The sequence below is a fragment of the Lycium ferocissimum genome, chromosome 5 (genome assembly GCF_029784015.1).
Source record: "Lycium ferocissimum isolate CSIRO_LF1 chromosome 5, AGI_CSIRO_Lferr_CH_V1, whole genome shotgun sequence".
NCBI lineage: Eukaryota > Viridiplantae > Streptophyta > Magnoliopsida > Solanales > Solanaceae > Lycium > Lycium ferocissimum.
In genome coordinates this window covers 31,747,838-31,766,364 of record NC_081346.1, presented here as the reverse complement: position 1 = coordinate 31,766,364, position 18,527 = coordinate 31,747,838, and the positions used below count along the sequence as shown (strand labels likewise).

Below are 18,527 nucleotides of genomic sequence, written 5' to 3'. Positions count from 1 at the left end.
TCTAAATATCACAAAACAATAATCTTTTTTACTCGGACTAGCATATGAATTCGTTTCTTTTCAACAACCCACGAACAATTAAGTAAAGAGAAGAACATTAATGACGTTCACTACAGGTTGTATGACTAATGCAAACTCCAAATGAAATTATGGGAAAATCAAATACATGGCAAAGTCCGCATAGTACAGTTTCAAATCAGCAGACATCCCAATCAACGAGGCCGAGATCAAATAGAGAAACCTCCTTAATAAGCTTGAATTAAATGTCTATATGCCAACATTAATCCATACTAATCTGAGCCAACCCCAAATTATATTAACGGCTACATTAACACATATTCTTTTAACTAACAGGCAGAACCTAAACAGATATACTAAACTATTACTAATAATAACAGAACAAACTAATGACACAAAACTTAAGCTAGACACAAACAAAGAACAACAAATGATGAACCAAACTACACCTAAATACCTTAACAGAAGAAAGATTACCTTTTGTGGGTACAGTGAAGTGAGACGTCGACGTCACGAATTTAGGCTCGAACTCAAACGAATCCGAACTCGATTAAAGAGAGTAAAGTTTCGGACCAAAAGTCTAAAAAATAATATGTTGTGATATCTTTCTTTATAAAAGAAATTTGGTTTTTTTTTCCAAATAATCCCCAAAATTGAAAAATTTCGGAGCACGAAAGGCGGGATTGAAAGAAATCTCAAGATTGTGAGGATGCATTTATAGTGAAAATGTTATTCAGAGGTAGTAAGTATTAGGCGGGATTTTTAGATCCCTTTTCGAAATGGGCCTAAGAATCTGGTCAAGATGAATTGGTATATTTGGACGAACTCGGGTCACGTGATTGATTTTTAAACCGAAATGGCGATGCCTTGGCTGGAATGGAGAAATTCACGCACCTTGAAGCGTGAAAATGGAGACATGAGACAGAGAGGCGTCTGGAAAAGCATTCTTTTAAACAAAAATGGCAAGACAAATTTTCGTTTCAACTGCTAGATTTGGCAATATTGTGAAAGAGGAAAATGAGAGAGGAAAGAAGTAAGAGAGAAAGAGAGGGACGAGTATTGCATGAAAAAAGGATAGGCAAAATCTGCCATTGTTAAAGGAGGTTCGGATTTTGTTGAAAATAGAAGGGATTAGGAAGAGGAAGAAAGAGAAAGGAGCGTGAAGAAGAAGAATGAAACCCTACCGGTTTCAGGATTAGGCTTAGAAGAGTCGGGTCGGGTTGACGCGTGGGCCGGGTCGGATTAGTTGGGGGTATGGGAAAAAATGGTCCATTTGGGCCATTTATTTGGCCGAAATCCCTCTTTATTTTAATTGTTCTCGAGCTTTTTAACTTAATAACTAGTCCAATGTATATACTATGATAATTAATGATCGATACGTAGAAAATAAAAGACTTGATAAAGTATAATTAATTTAATGAAAATAAAATGACAACGAACCCTTTAAAAATCGCGATAAAGTAATACTATTAATGTTGATAGTAGAATAGTGCAAATGAAAGTAATAATATTAATAGTAGTAAAATGGAAGTGAAGATAAAATACTTAGCTTGTTAATAAATTTAGAAGCTGAAGAAATAAATTAGAATAAAGGAGGGATAAAATTGGGTGTCAACAATGCCCATAGGTACGGTAGACGGATTGGTGTACCTTTCTCAGTAGGATACCAGCGTTCGGCAAAATAGGGATATTCGCGCTCATACTCTTTGGAGTTAACGGTCGAGTCATCAAATAGGATCGCACGTATACGTATGTAGATATATATATTACGAGTATGGCTATGGCTACGTTTCGGGGCCAACGTCTCGACCGCTGATGCATATTAGTGCTTTAGAGTGCTTGCAGACTATCGGTGCCACAGTACGAGGTATTTTGTTTGGCCTTGCCGGCCTTCTGATTAGTTATTTTTCTTGGTTGTAGCTTTGTCGGCCCTAGTTATGCATATATGTGTTGTTGGGCCTTTTCTGCTTGTAAGTTGTCATGATATACTTCTTACAATTATTATTCAGCGGCCTTGTCGGCCTATGATTCATGTTACAGAGTTTAGATATCACAGTTGGTTCGCTTGGCCCTTCCGGTGCCGAGTGCTGGCCACACCCTCCGAGGTTGGGGTATGACATTCTCAAAGCTGCAATATGAGACTTAAGTGATGACGAGTCTAGAATGGCCTATCTCATGCAGAGATTTCACAAAATGATCAAGAGAAGTAGGGGATTTCCCATAACAGGAAGCTCCAGTAGAAACTTCAAGGGAAATGACTACTGCTGTCATATATGTGGGAAACCTGGTCATTTCATGAAAGACTATTCTCAAAACAAGCAGGACAGTTATAACAGGACTGCAAAAGAGGTCCCCGACAGGAGTTTCAGAAGGAAAGAGGCGGCTGATGAAATTGTGAAACAAGCACTTGCAACCTGGGGAGACTCCTCAAGTGAGTCTGAGGATGAAAATGACAAAGGGGAATTGTCCATGATGAAAATTGATGATGAAGCAACTGAGCATAAGTCATACCTTGCACTCATGGCTAAATCTGACACGGATGATGATGATGATGAGAACAAAAAAGGAAATTTCTTCGATTTAAAGAAAAACACAGTGTTTACTCTCAAAGGAAATTCATATCACTAGGCATGCTGATTGATGCGTATCACGATCTGGTCGCAGAAACACAAGAGTTAAATCTTTCTCTTGATGAAATAGAACTGGATAGGGAGGACTTATGTGTTAGCTAAAGATATGAAGAATCAAGTTCATGAGAAAAACCAAAAAAATATCTTGTTGGAAAGTCAAGTGAGAAAAGATGAGGAAATCTCCTTCAAAAGAAGAGGAGAAGCAAGCAAGACCTTCTTGGAGCTTGAAGAGGAGCTGAAGAAAGTAAAGCTAAACCTCACTGTTGAAACTAAAAGGAATGAACAGCTCAAGAAGGACTTAGAAAGGACTAAGTTCGATCTTGACAAATCTCTCAAAGGGATCTAGTTGTCTGATGAATATACTTCCAGAAATGAGAGTAATGGAAACAGCAAAAGGGGACTTGGCTTTGTGGAGGAGAAGGCATCCTACAATCTTCACAACAATCATATTTTCAATATGGAAAACTAGACATGCACACACGGTGGACAAGCTGCTCACTAACGGGAAGCCTGTGAACAAGGACTGAATCTGTTCAAACAGCAAGGAGTTTCGTTAAGAAAGGGAAGAGAGAGAAAGGAGCAGGTCCTCAAAAGAAAGGCTCTCGAAGGAAGAAAAGGAACATGCTGCCCGAGTGGGCTAGAAGGACCTTGATCCATCCTTTCTACAACTACAAATGAACCAAGCTGGTTTTGGTTCCCAAATACAACTACTGACATCGCTTAAAGGGGTGGGAGAGAGAAGGAGCAGTCAACATAAATTGATAAATCGAGACAGCTCCAAGATGCAAGACTGAGGTCAAAAGGTCTCTTTTTCAAAGCCCTTATAGCAGGATGTGTGTCGTATAGAGATGAGTTTCCTTTTTACAAATGGTGCAGGAAGGGATCTCTCAATAGCTACAAAGGAGGTTAGGTACATCGTTGGCTAGTGTTTTTTAGCTATATCTAACTCACTTTCGTACCATTACAGGTATACATACATAGGAGGATCAAGAGAACTCAAGCGCAAGTAATTCTGCACAGTTCACAGTGATTGCTAATATATTCAAATTACCATTCAGAGACCTGGTCTCCGTGTCTCAGGTCAGTAATCCTTTCAGTACTCATAAATGTATTTGAATTGTGAAATTACCAAATAAATTATGTGTCCTTTCCTTTTCCAAGAAATTTCAATAGTGTCTGTGCCAAATCGTCACCACTCCTTAAACCAATCTGTTGTCTTCTGTTACACCTATTCCAAAAGCGTCACCTCAGCCTCTTTAAAGGACATCCCTCTTATCCTGCCCTCTCTTCACTTCCCAAACCTTCGAAGCAAAAGACTTCTGTTATACCCCATTTTAACCTGGGTCAAAATGGTTTACAACATTTCGGTAATTCTGGGATTAATTAAAGTTAAGGAGTCGCCACCTAATTATTATGGTGAATTAGGACACCTAAAGTTAATTAAAGTGCTCGTCTAAAGTTAACTCCATCTTAGAGTCTATGAAACCAAAAGATTCCAGGTAAGGGTTCAATTAATCTAAAGGGAAGGTATTAAGCATCCTTTAAGATCCATTAAAAATGGTTAACTGACCGGACTTAATTATTTAACTAAGGCGAGTGCAAGTTATGGAAATGTAGGCAAAAATAAAATAACCTAGCCTTTAAAGTATATGTAATATAATAGTATGAAAATTAAAGTAGATAGTTATAGAAAATTAGCATTAAGTCGATAACTAGGGAAAACAAAAGACTTGATTTCTAAAAGATGAAAATATTCAAAAGGGCATAAAGAAACCTCCCGGAACGCCTTTGGATTAAAGAGACATCATTCTATTTAAAATCATTTTTTAGACTTGAAAATATCTTGCACAAGTTCAAATCAGTTTGGCAATTTGATTCAAAGTCAATAAAAAGGTGCATGGCCATATTAATTTCAAACTAGAAATCATTGTTAAGGAAGATAGTTACAGTTAATAAATGACCAAAGCTAGAATGAGGTTAACAGATAGAAAATAGGACATAGTCGAATTTAAAGGTTGCTAGGTTCACATATCTAAATGTCAAGTCCTATCTTTGTTCAAGAAATGCTATTATTACCAAGTGAGAAATTATAGGACTTTTCTAAGCACCTAAACAAAAACCAACATAAAAAAAATAGCATTCACAATACAAAGCAAAACACTTGTAGCGGAATGTAACAGAATATTAATTACTCCCCTCACCGCTCTTTCGAATTTCTTTTCGGATGTAGTTAGCGAGGGAAAAAGAAGTAGATGGAAGGAGAATGAGGAGGAAATGCTGGTCTCAAATCTAGTGGCAACGTCGAGTCTCAAACCGAGACTCTTCGGCTCCGCTGTTCATGCAAACAAAGAAAAAGAAAGAAGAGGTATATTAGAAAGAAATGTGTTTCTTGACATAAATAAACATAAAGAGAAGATAAATATTCCACTCACAGAAAGATTAACACATAGACATGCTAAACATCACCAAATCGAGGGTTGTTTCTATTGTTAATATCTTAAACATGGTTCGTTTAATAACACTTAGTATTAATTTGATTAAAAAAATAGCTTTGAAACATGATTTGACTTTCAAGTCAACCAATATAATATTTCTTTAATGAAGATTCATTCCTCCAAATAAAATAAAGCAAACATTTGAACACATGAAAATGGGTATTAACATAGTTTCTGAAGAGAAAAATTCTAGGCCATGATGTCTAAGCATATGAGAGCCTAAATAAGAATAACCAGTACTTAAAACTACAGTAGTTATATTTCACATGGACTCATACTTAGTATTTACCGAAATATACTTAAATATAATTTCAAACAGATTTACATATGGCATGTAACAGAAACATATCAACTTAACCCAAGTAGAATCGTAGTCATGCTTTTAAATGTCCGTTATCCAAACGCACAAAATAAAATCCTCAACATGGATCTTCTAAATCAACAAAGACACTTGACACGGATCAAATAAATGAACTAAAATAGAGTCGGATTTACCTCTTGTGGGTGCAGTGAACAAGGGCTTTGAGGTCCTCTTCAGATCTACTCCTTTGTGAGCAAGATTGAGTTGGATAGAGAGTAAGAGTAATGAAAATGCTAAAGTTTCTTTGAGAGACAATAGAAAATATAAATATCTTAGGTGAGAGAATTTTTCATGGTTCAAAAAACTTCCTCACGACTGAAGCGTTAACAAACTATTTATAGATGGAGGAAGAGGCTAGGGTTTTTTTTATTTAGGCGGGATTTGAAGCTGGGGTTTCGAATTTAAAAAATGACCATTCAAGAACGGTCCAATATGTGGTAGGAAAGAGTCGTTTTTAGCCATGTGAAAATCATCCATGATATTTCTACCTCTTTGACTTCTTCTCAAAGGCTGCTCCTTGCACGAAAATGGTGTAACACCTTTTGCTTGTGATTGACAAAAGCTGGAGTTGTATTGAAATGGGAAAGGAGACAAAAGAAGGGATGACGACCACTTAGGTTAGAGAGGATTTCAAACCCTAGTTGAAAAATGATAAAATGTTGTAGTAGGCTATTTGAAAGAAACTTGGGTTGCTGTGTTTTGGGAGAAAATGGGCCAATTGGGCTGATTTGAAAATAGTACAAATAGTGGGCTGATTTGGCCAAATTGATTGGTCTTTTCCTCTTATCCTAATTCATTCCTTGGGCTTCTTTTTACAAATAACTTGAAAAATATATGTAATAATCATACAATTAGTAATTAATAGTAATGAGGTATAATTTAATATTATAAGTTTACTAATAATAGAGAAAACTATAAATACATAGGTAATGTAATAATAGAGTAGAAATAATATATTATTCAAGTTACTTTATTACTAACGGGTAACAAATATGTACTAATGTAAGAGTAACAACATGCACTAATAAAATAACGATACTTAATAATAATAACAACAAAAAATCAAAATTAGAAAAATAGTAGTGAAAATAAGGTTAATTTGACTTATTATTAATTTTGAAGCCCGAGAAAGTAAATTGGAAATAAGAAGCGTCAAAATTGGGTGTCAACAGCTTTCCCCTCTTCGACCGAAGACGATGTAAGAGTTTTCGAGCGAAGAAGTTGACGTAGCAGCCAATTTTGTCCCGACCGAAAAATATGACCTTGGAAGAGTTTGAGAATGTTTGGATGTTGGAAAGATTATAAGCTAGATGATTTTGGAAAGTTCATGAGACTAATATGAAGTGTTTTGAAGATTATTGGGTAAAAGGGATGGTGAAAATGATTATGGCCGAAGAAGGGACTTTGAAAAAATTATGGGGTAGAAGGGATATTAGAAAAAGTTTATGGGTTGAAGAGATGTTGGAAAAGATTATGGGATGGAAGGAATGTTGAAAAATTATGGGGTAGAAGGGATGTTGGAAAAATTATGGCCGAACCCCGGTTTCGAGTTGCCTACATATCTCGGGTTCCATGAGAATCAGGCCATATGTAGTTCGACAGAAGCGGGTGATGTTGACACCGTTTTTTTCCCCAATGTTGAATTATGGTGAGACTAGGGCGTTGTGAAGATTGGTGGAGTATTGAGATGTTAGAAAGATGTTGGATGAGTCGTGATTTGCATATAGGTATGACCAAACTTGAGCGCAGGAGGAATGCAGTTCGAATTTGAGAAGAGTACTATTATAGGATTTGTGGCCTCAAGGAGTTAAAGACATGTGACAAGAATGTTTGAGAATGGAATGTATGTTTATAGACTCCTAATTATAAATGTGGCGCGCAACACACCCATAAGTAGGACCCTACTAGGCACGATGCAGATTCTAAAAAATTGCCCCAGTGTTGAGTTATGGAGACACTGGGATATAGAAAGGGATACAAGATTGTGAAAAGAGTTGATTGAGTAGAGTTTTAGCTGTGGATATGAAAGAGAATTTGGATAACCTACGTATCGTAGGCGGAGTTGAGTTCGAGAGTAGATCTGTGACCTTTGCTTGTGAGTTTGATATTTCTCTTCAGCATATTGCCCCAGTTCACTGCATAAGAGAGAGTTCCACGTTGCGCTGCATCTATTGTAATTAATGTATGTGGGTTTTATTTTCTATCAAAACTTAAGGTAAAGTAGTTAATGAAGTAAGATAAAGTAGAATGTAAAATGAAATATAAATTGAGATAAATGTAGAGTCGTATGGCTAGGAAAGTGAAAATTTGATGAGCCGAAGTGATGTCCATATTTTCAAACTGGAATCTTGATGTGGTTTTCTCAACGAATGATGTGTTGTAATGTCTCAACCAAAGTTACTGAAAATTCATGTTAAAGTCGTTAGTAAAATTTAGAGTAAATTCAGAAGCGTAAAATAGTATAAAATGATAATAATATGTGTATAAAGATGAGGATGAAGCCGTGTGGCCGAATATTGTCTTTGGTTGTCCTCAGGGACTTGAATGATGAGTGATGTTTATGCAAAAGACTTAATAATCTCTCCGGTTGTCTTCGGAGACTTTAACGATAAAAGAGGACTCCGGTTGTCTTTCGGGACTCGATGATAAATGATGTTTGTAAAATTTAAGGTAAAGTCGTTAAAGTAGGTAAAGTTAATGATAAAATAATTGATAAAGTAGAGAGTAAAGTAAGAGTGTAGCCGTTTGGCTTATGCAGAAGAGGTTGTATAGCCAAATGATGTCTCCGGTTGTCTTCGGGGACCTGATGATGATTCCTATAAATTTCAGAGTAAAGTCGTCAATAAAGTCATAAAGTATCCTATTCGAGGGCGGATGAACCCGACATGTTCTATTTGAGGGCGAATGACCCGATATATCCTATTTTAGGGTGGATAGACCCAATATGTCCTATTTTAGGGTGGACTAACCCGATGTGTCCTATTTTAGGGTGGACGAATCCGATATGTCCTATTTTAGGGTAGACTAACCCGATATGTTCTATTTTAGGGCGAACAACCCGATATTCCCAATTTTAGGGTGGACTAACCCAAATATCCTATTGAAGGCGGATGAACCTAAATGTCCTATTAAATGCGGACGATCCTAACTTTTATAGTTGTCCTCAGAGTGTGACCTTGATTTCTACAAAATTTAAGGTAAAGTCATTAAAGTAGTTAAAATGAATAATAAAAGTAAATAATAAAATGGAGAGTAAAGTAAGAGTCAATTCGCTAGGCTAATGATGTTGATGAGATCGTGACAGGCCAAATTAATGATGTCTTAGATCTTCGACATATAATCTTGATGTTAATTCATCTTTGATCTCGACAACCTGCAAAAATAGGTGTATTTGTTAATAAAGTCATAAAGTTATTTTGGTAAAAAAATAAAATTAAAGATAAAGTTAGAAATAAAGCCGTCTGGCTTTTAAGGCGAGGCTACGACGAGCCAAATGACGCTTTTAGGCCATGATTGATAGACTTGACTGTTGATCTCGCAGTCTTTTTATTCCTGCACTCAAAGAAAAATTCTTAGTTTGGGAGGGGGGAGTTGATTCGTGTTGACTCGAAGCTTGACGTTGTTGGGGCTCTGTTCATCTTGTTTGTTTGGACCTTGTGATCTCCGTTCAAGCCTCGGTAGATGAATAGTAGTGAAAACAATTGAAAGAAAATTTATCATTTAAAATATATATAGGTAAGTATATGTACATAAGGAAAGATCTATATGTAAATATATGTATATAAGTTGTAAAAAATTTCTGCCAACTTTTAGATTATGACACTTCCGAAACAATTGAAACGTCATTTGTCTATAATACTTCCTGTCTGGTAGCCTTAATCTTGTCGATGTCCAACCATTCTCTTGTCTATATCTTTCCAAAATCTGCCCCAATTTTGACTTTGGGAGGGTACACTAAACTTATGTTGTGGTGTGACTGAACCTTATATAGGTTGCCTACGTATCCCGCCAAGGGAATCAGGTCAGAACGTAGTTCGTAAGGTACATAAAAATGGTTTGAAAATTTTCTAATAAAGGGACCGAACCCAATGTGGATTGCCTACATATCCCACCGAGGGAATCAGGTCAGACATAGTTCTCCTTATATACAAATAATAAGGATTTTTGGATTTTCTGCTATAATGCAACCGAACCCTATGTGGGTTGCCTACGTATCCCACCAAGGGAATCAGGTCAGCGTAATTCATAATTACATTAAAGGAAAGGTTACAAACTAAAGCAATCTAATCTAATGTCATCCTTTGATTTTTTCTTGAATTGATAGCCTTCGTGCTTGTGTCATCATCCATTGGCTATTTCAATTTCCTCCTAGTGGAATCTCGTCTTGTCCTCGAATTTCTCCTTTGTTTTCTCAAGATGTATGTTGTCTTCCCGTCCTTCAGAATTGTGTTTGGCACATAAACTTTATTCATTCGTTTCATTATATGTCAATCATAAAATTGGCAGATTCGATAATTTATATACTAAATAAAATAGAAAATAACAAATAATAGACAGTTAAGGAAAATACGAAATGCATTCATAGATTTTGCAATTAAGGCTCCAAAAGATGAGGAAAAGCAACAAAAGTTTTGGGCACGATTCAGGCCTCAATTTTTAAAATCGTGCTATTTCAAAAGTTCACTACATGTTCAATCTACCAAGACTCCCGGCGAACCAAGGACGGACTACAAGTCCAATTCTTCAAAGTCTCTACCGTCACGATAGCAGACCTGGGTCTAATGGCAGCTCTTACACCTTTTGAACCAATCAACTTGTCGGCCATCATGATCGAAAGAATGAGTAGGGTGGCGGGAATTATGCAAGGAGGACCTGGTATCCCATATGGATTTTTCTTAACGAAAGTCCTTGCGTACTTTAATGTAAGAACTGGTAGAGCCTCCTTGGGAACTAAGGACCATGTGTTCTCTCTGGCCACCTTGAAGGCGTGTGAGTTTGTGCCACAGGGACCAGGTGCTGACAGTCCATCCACCCTCTCAATTCTAATTGAAGCCCAAGAAGCGGCAAATGCAGAGCTTAAACAGCTCAGGGAGGAAAATGCCCTTCTAAAAAGCCCAACTGGATGAACAACCGAAAGAACCAGGTTCCGGTCGAGAAGCAAAAGAAGAAATTGAGAAACTAAGGGCAGAGAGGGATTAGTTCAGAACTCAAGTGGACGCACTCAGAGATGAGATGATGAAGGATCGCCAAGCCCATAGAAATTGACCCATACTTGTTTAGCCCCTTCAAGTCTCTACACTTTCTAGAAAATCCTTCCTAGCCCCCATCCCTTTTGCATAAAATTGAAGTCACATTTTCCTGAATTTTGGCAGATTTACAGTTTAACTATCATTTATATATACTGAATTGATTACTATCTGCACTTGTGCTGATCTATCTATTGGGATATTGCTGTGTTCCTGTGCATTATTGCTAGCTTGCTTTTCTCTATCTTACTCATGATTATGTTGCCCCTGTGGCTCTGAGTTAATATATCTGAACTTCTTGTTGGTTGTGCTTTAATCTTTTTGATGATGCCAAAGGGGGAAGATATAATTTTGTAGTGAAAAAGTGAACTGAACTGAATGAACATGCGGTGATTAAGGGGGAAGACATGTCGAATAAATGATTGTGATGCTGTAAATTCACAACTGAGGGAAGATGTGCTGAGCAAGAGGGAAGAACTTGAAGATTGATATGTGATGATATTGTGTCAATTTTTGTCTTCCAGTTGAAAATGATATTATGTTGCTAACATGTTGCAGGTACCTTGAAAATGATGGTCTGCGTCGCAGGGGGAACAAGTGGGAAGCTAGTTCTCAGGGGGAACATAGTCTATGAGTTTATGATCATCAAAAAGGGAGAAATTGATAGTTCCAAGTGCATTCGTGTTTTGATGATCATCAAACTGTTTCAGAACCAGATAGAGACCTGGTCTGTAACCTGCTCTCTGTGCACCTTGCACCGTTAATAGAGAACAGCTGTAAAGCCGAACCACTTGCTGCACAAAAGTACAACTTTGAGTTGGCCCATGCTTTTAGCTCAAAGTGAACGAGTGGTCTCTATCCATCTCACATGCTCCCACTATATACACAACATGATGGCAACATATTAAGTAGACATGAAAACCTAATCAAAATCGAGCAAATCCTTGCCGTCACAAGTTCTCAAGTTCTCTCAAGAACAAGTAACTTGCAAAACTGAAGAACCCGATCCAGACACAGATTTAGTTAAAATTCTTTATGTTGTTGTAAGTCTTTGTTCGTTTGTGCTTAAATTGTAAACCTACTCTTCTGTATTAAGAAGCTGTTTGTAGGTGTTTTGAAAAGTCTCAAAGTGTACTTGCTGGAAGTGTATTTCCACAAGCTTTTGAGTGGTACACTAGGCTAGAGTTAGTCTAGGTGTATTAGTGGTCCTTGGCTAGAGTTAGTCAAGTGGAGTTGCTTGCAATCAGAGTATTGTAAGTGTTGAGGGACTACGGAGGTTATTTCCTAGGTTACAAAAGAGTCATTGTAAGGGCGAGGGGTTATGGGAGTTAATTCTTAGCTTACAATCGATTGTAATTTGAAGTTGCTCGTTTAGTAGAGTTGAAATCCTACGGGGGTAGGTCGTGATTTTTAATCCCTTGAGCAAGGAGTTTTTCACGATAACATCCTATGCCCTTTACATACTGCATTGCATAAGGGAACTGGTACACAACCAGGTCCCCCTCCATACTGTGTTTGGTGGACGCATAGCCTACAACAATAATCCATTGAAGAAATCAAGATTTTAAAGACGTTTCAATTCAGGGAAATTTGATTTTGTAGTCCATTATGTCATAAGAAATCAGTAAAATATAATATAACAGACTTATAAATATAGCAAGAAATATCTTTATAGTAAGACTACTTTTTTCTGTTAAAATTGTAAGTATAATGTGAATTTGTCTAACTTCTTGTCACACCCCAAACGGATTCATAAAAAAGTAATGATAATCATGAACATCAACTTCACAAAATTATTAAATGCCAACATATATATATAGGGAGGGGATATAGTTTTGGGTATATAATGTAAGATCAAGAAATGGACAAACAGAAATTGGGGAAGTTTCAACGACCAATAACCACCATCAACGGCAGGTTACTGGGGATCTTATTTTATATGAAGAAAAATGACATACAAAGATTTGCATGCAATGGCCCCATTTCTGCCGACAAATTGCCTTTTACTTTAGGGCAAAGGATCAAATATACCCCTCTACTTTAGTTTATTGGTTAAATTTACCCTCTGTTAGTCAAAGTTTACAAATATACCCCTCTGTTAGCCAAAGTACACAAATATACCCCTCAGTGAATGGAAAATCCCAAATCAATTAAAATTACCCGTTTAACTTAAAAAAACCCATGCACATCACTTTGACCCGACCCGACCCCCAAAATTATTTCCCCCAACCCTATTACACGTCACTGTACAAGGGTTGGCAAAAACTTGAGAGTAGAACCTCCCTGTCTGTGTAACTTAGGAGCTGATTACAGACAAGAGCTACTGGAAACACTGTTTAATTTATCCATTTACATCTAAAATAAAGATTAGGAACTCATACATTAATTTTCTTTTCCATGATAACGAATTACCTATTACAAAACTGCTCAAGAATGAAAAACTAATAAAACTGTACACAAGAATCAAGTGAGGAAGCAACATATAGAAATCAAAGTACACACAGCTCTCTCTCAAATATTGGGCTTTGTGTTTTGAGTTTTGACTGAAGAGTTCTAAGGCGTAGAGGGGTATAATAGGGTGGGGGGAAATAATTTTGTGGGTCGGGTCGGGTCAAAGTGATGGGCATGGTTTTTTTAAATTAAATGGGTAATTTTAATTAATTTGGAATTTTCCATCCACTAAGGAGTATATTTGTGTACTTTGGCTAACAGAGGGGTATATTTGTAAAATTAAGCTAACGGAGGGTAAATTTAACCAATAAACTAAAGTAGAGGGGTATATTTGACCCTTTGCCCTTTACTTTAAAGTCAAGAACTGTTGCTCAAGGCTCATGCTATACACTAATTAGAAAATACCAAGCCATGCAAATTTTTAATTCAATCACGTTGAGCCAAATCGGCTTATTCTGGCAGACTCGCATAATTCATATATTGTCAGCATATGTAAATTTAAATTAAATTTTTAAATTTGTGTTACTCCATTTAAAATAAAATATTTGTAAGTTTAAATGCCTTGAAGGAGTTTTCACATATGTAATGATAAATATATATACTAGAGAAAGGGAGAAAATAAAGCCAATGAAGCATAATTCTGAAGTTCCAAATCTTCTGGTAACTAAGGGTATATTTGTGCTTTATGTACTTCGTTCAAACAGAATTCGTGGTCATCAATTATTTTTTAAAATCTTTTAGAAGCAATTTAATTTATCGATCCGACAAAAAAATCGCAATGTATTATGTATATTAGACATGTGTTTATAAACAGTTAGAATCTATAGAGCTCATTCCTCTAATGGTGATTAAATTTATATTTTTTTCCTATAAAGTCACTAAACTACTCCTATTTTCATCACTATAAAGTCACTCAAATTATAAATATTCTCTCGTAAAAATAACTATGGCCAGAAACCAACTAAATCTCACCGGAAACCACGTAAGCAAGCCAGAAATCTATGTGATTAGCTCAAATTATCTCAAATCGATTTCTCTTTTTTCTTCTCATAACTTCATTTTATCTACCTGCTAGAAGTAGTCGGGGGTGACTTGACTATAAGGTCAATAAAGCAATTGTTGGGACCCCATTTTTTTTTTTTTAAAGATGGATGTATTTTATATATAAACTGTTGCTTTAATCGAAAGAAGTTTTTCGAAATCTTATCTAAGATCAATAATGTCTCAAGAGAGATTGAATGGATTAGCTATGTTAACAACTGAAAAGGAATTGTTAGAACAAATTGATTATATAATTAATGAATTCACATCTAAAAAACTAGAAAAGAAGATGTCAAATAAAAATATATATGACGATCTTTTCGTTCCTTTTTTCCGGACTGCTTTATCATGCTTTATTTAGTATTTTATCATGGTTGTTTACTTCTATTATTTCTTTTTCCGGATTGCTTTGATTTGCTTTTCTCTGAGCCGAAGGTCTGCTTACACTACCCTTCCCAGACCCCAATTATTGGGATTACACTGTGTATGTTGTTGTTTACATGACGACCTTTCCTTTAAAAAAAATTAGGGCCTTTGTTTGAAGTTTGGCTTTAGGCCCCCAATGTTGTTGAGACGGCCCTGGAAGTAAGGTTTCACAGGATACATTTTTCATGAAAATACTTTTGTTTACTTATATTTTAAGACCCTCATATGATGTTTATATATATCACACCAAGCTTAAAGTAAGAGACATATCACTTCAACTATAGTTAAGCTTAATTACTCATATATTAGTAGGTGTCTGAAACCCTGTCGCAATTATTTATAAGGACAAAACGCTACAAGAAAATATATATTCTTCATTTTTTTTATCTTCACTTTTTTAATCTGGTCACTCATATTTTCCCTCAACGTAGAAGTGATGAGTGTTCCAGTTGCATGTCAGTGACATGCATATTTGGACTTGAATCTAACTCATTTATAATAACAAATTTTTACAATATTTATTATAACAGGTTGCTTGCAAGTAACTAATTTTATATACTATGAGTAGTTACTTGTAATTATCTATGCAGATGATTTAATCTAGAATTTTTTTTACTCTATGTGTATATAGAAGTTAAATCCGAATTTGAATTGGATTTGACACATATTTTGAATTTAGCCCTATGCAAAAGCAAGCTAAAACGGCCTTGACATTATTAGGAAAATCACGTGCACGTGGAGGATTAATCTGATAGCAACAGACAATACTTTGTCTATATTTTCTCCTCTATATATACTTACACATTGCGCTCTCCATTTTGCATTGCCAAATACTGCAAATTAAACAAGCAGTAACAATATTAAAGTGCTGCTTAATTTAAGAAGCAATAAGCTAAATTATTGAGGCAAAAACATGGGCTTATTTGCTATATCACATTTGGTTATCTTTTCTCATCTACTAATTGTTTTAGTTTGTTTCACTAGCCCATGTTTCAGCTTCAGACCAAAACACTTCAATTTGTCCACCTATGCCACTCACTGGGCGTCGGCCGGAGCTACTTGGTATGGCAGCCCCGATGGTGCCGGTAGCGACGGTAACTTACACCTCATTCCTCTTTTGTTTTAATGTTTCAACAAACCCCTTACGTGTGGTACGATTATTTTTCATAGCCAAATACGTGAAATACAATGAGATTTGTACTCAGAACTTTTGTCCTACTGTGATATCATGTTAAAGCTGTCATTTTAAAACTTAATTAAACGGTTAGAGAAGTACACTTAACTACTTTCTTATAATATGTCTCAAGATTAATTATATTCCCTCCCCACCCCAGAACGTCCTGGCATTATAATCAACAATTTGTTTCACTCACAATTTTGTGAGAGAAAGGTGTGCAACTATTAATGAGTTATGAAAATCATCTAAAAGATAACGTCAAGCAATTGTTATCATAAAATATGATATCAATACGCACAAAATAAGGCAGTTTATATGTTACTCCCTCCGGTTCAAAAGATTGTCCACTCTACTTTATTTTTTTTGGTTAAAAAAGAGTGTCCACTTACTAAATCAATAAAGAATTAAATTTATTTTTCCATATTTGCCCTTATTAAGTGTTAAGTGACCAAATCCCAATAACTATTTAATTAGGGTAATTTAGTCAAATTACCTATTTTTGCGTAGGAGTTAGTATTTTCTTATTAAGAGGTGTGCAAATGGCTATGTGGACACTCTTTTTTAACCGGAGGGAATACAACAAGTTGAATAACTGAGAATGTAAAAACAAATTGCATTATAATCAGTGTATACAAATTATATCCATGAGTTACAATGTAACCCCGTATGCTTATGAGTGCAGGGGGATCTTGTGGATATGGAACAGCAGTATCACAAGCACCTTTCTCTTCCTTGGTTACTGGAATTGGCCCATCCCTCTATAAATCTGGAAGAGAATGTGGAGCTTGCTACCAGGTTCTTTAGACTTGAATTCCAGTGTTAAGCAATAACGTAAAAAAGACCAAGTAATTAATCAATTACTAATATGTATGTATCATGTGATAGGTGAAATGTACAAAGAAGGTGCATCGATCGTGTTCAGAGAAGGGAGTAAGGGTGGTTATAGCAGATTTTTGCCCAGGTGGTCCTTGCGTCTCACAATCAGCACATTTTGACTTAAGTGGAACTGCATTTGGTTCAATGGCTATTCCTGGACAAGAACACAAACTCAGGAATGCTGGTGTCTTGCAAATTCTTTATGCTAGGCAAATTCCATTAACTCTCTCAACTACCCCCTCCCAACAAAAAAAAAAAAGAACAAAGGAAATTAATTATATCTCATTTGGATTTAATTACATATATAGTTTAATTTTCTTTTACACTATCTGTGCAATTCTCCATAAGACATAAAGTCATTGTGGTGTAAGATATTTACTTGCTCTCTTTTTAATTTCTAGAAGACTCATTCCAAACTTACTATAGTCTATTATTACGTACCGTTATCTGATTTTAAGTAACTATACTGTTATGTTACACTAGAAATATGTACAAAATCAAACATTTTTTGTTTAAAAGTTTAATTATTATACACTCAATTTTCAGGATTTTATACTTATTAACTTTGTGTAAACTGTTACTAATAAACAGTGAGCTGGAATCATAAGATGGTAATACACCTTTGAAGCTTAACTAGATGGAGTACTAGTCGTCCAATAAAATTAGATTTTTCAATTAAATTAATATATCTTAAATTTAATAAATTAAACTGCATTGATAATGTCAACCACCCTATGCCACCAGTATACATGACTTAAAATTCCTTTTTTTTTTTTTTTTTTTTTTTTTTGGTAGAACAAAAAAGTCAAACTATTACTCCCTTCATCCCAATTTATATGTCATACTTTATTTATTTTTTGTTTGTTCTAAAAAAGAATGCCATAATTTCTTATCTAAAAAGTCGTTATTTCTTTTTTAACGTCATGTCCAATCACGCGGGCCATATAAATTGGGACGGAATGTATCAATCACACCCATTTTGATTATTCTAAATTTTTCAGGGTGGCGTGTGATTATTCGAGGAAAAATATCGCGTTCCATGTCGACCAAGGTTCAAATTCGGAATACTTCGCAGTGGTAATAGAGTTTGAAGAAGGAGATGGTGACCTTGCTAAAGTTGAAATGAAAGAAAAAACCAGCAACAGTAAATGGAGGCAAATGCAACAGTCTTGGGGTGCAGTTTGGAAGTTGGATGCTGGCTCTGAATTACACCCTCCATTTTCCATCCGATTAACTTCACAATATTCAGACCAGATATTAATAGCCAAGAATGTGATTCCCACTGGTTGGCAGCCTGGTGCTACATACCGCTCCCTCGTTAATTATCTTTAAGAGTTTAAGTTGTACGCACTGATAGTATAAAAAGTATTACAGTCAGTGTATATAACTTGAAAAAATCACATCTAATTAAGTTACGTTTGTATTTGGCTTGTAAGATAGTAGTAAATTATGTATTCGCCGTACTTATTGTTCACCATTGGTGGCCGGGCCAAAGATGGTCCCGTGCTAAGCATACATATAGTGTGTGTATTTGTACGAAATTGTAACCCCAAAAAAATGAATTTGTATGAATTTTAAAGGTGTGATAATATGGCTGTCTGTTATACTTAATCGAGTAGAAAAGTTTTCTCATTTATATTATTCTATGTATTCATTTCATTCTGTAGTTAACAAAGAAGCAACTAAAAATGGCCTAACTTATATAGTGATTTGAGAGGTGGTACTTCTCGACCAAAGGATATACTTGGTATAGATTGGGAAGCACATTTTCAATCCTCATATGTATCATTATAATTTCACGAGGGA

The 18,527-nt window shown here is 35.7% G+C and overlaps 1 protein-coding gene across 1 annotated transcript; it reads left to right on the top strand.

The window, feature by feature from the left end:
* Nucleotides 1–15,502: 15,502 nt before the first annotated feature.
* Nucleotides 15,503–18,302, top strand: LOC132058370 (putative expansin-B2). The gene is made up of 4 exons (XM_059450899.1): nucleotides 15,503–15,762; nucleotides 16,528–16,640; nucleotides 16,731–16,930; nucleotides 17,723–18,302. Exons 1-4 carry the CDS (start codon nucleotides 15,582–15,584, stop codon nucleotides 18,051–18,053), a joined length of 825 nt encoding a protein of 274 aa, XP_059306882.1. The 5' UTR covers nucleotides 15,503–15,581; the 3' UTR covers nucleotides 18,054–18,302.
* The last annotated feature ends 225 nt before the right edge of the window (nucleotides 18,303–18,527 follow it).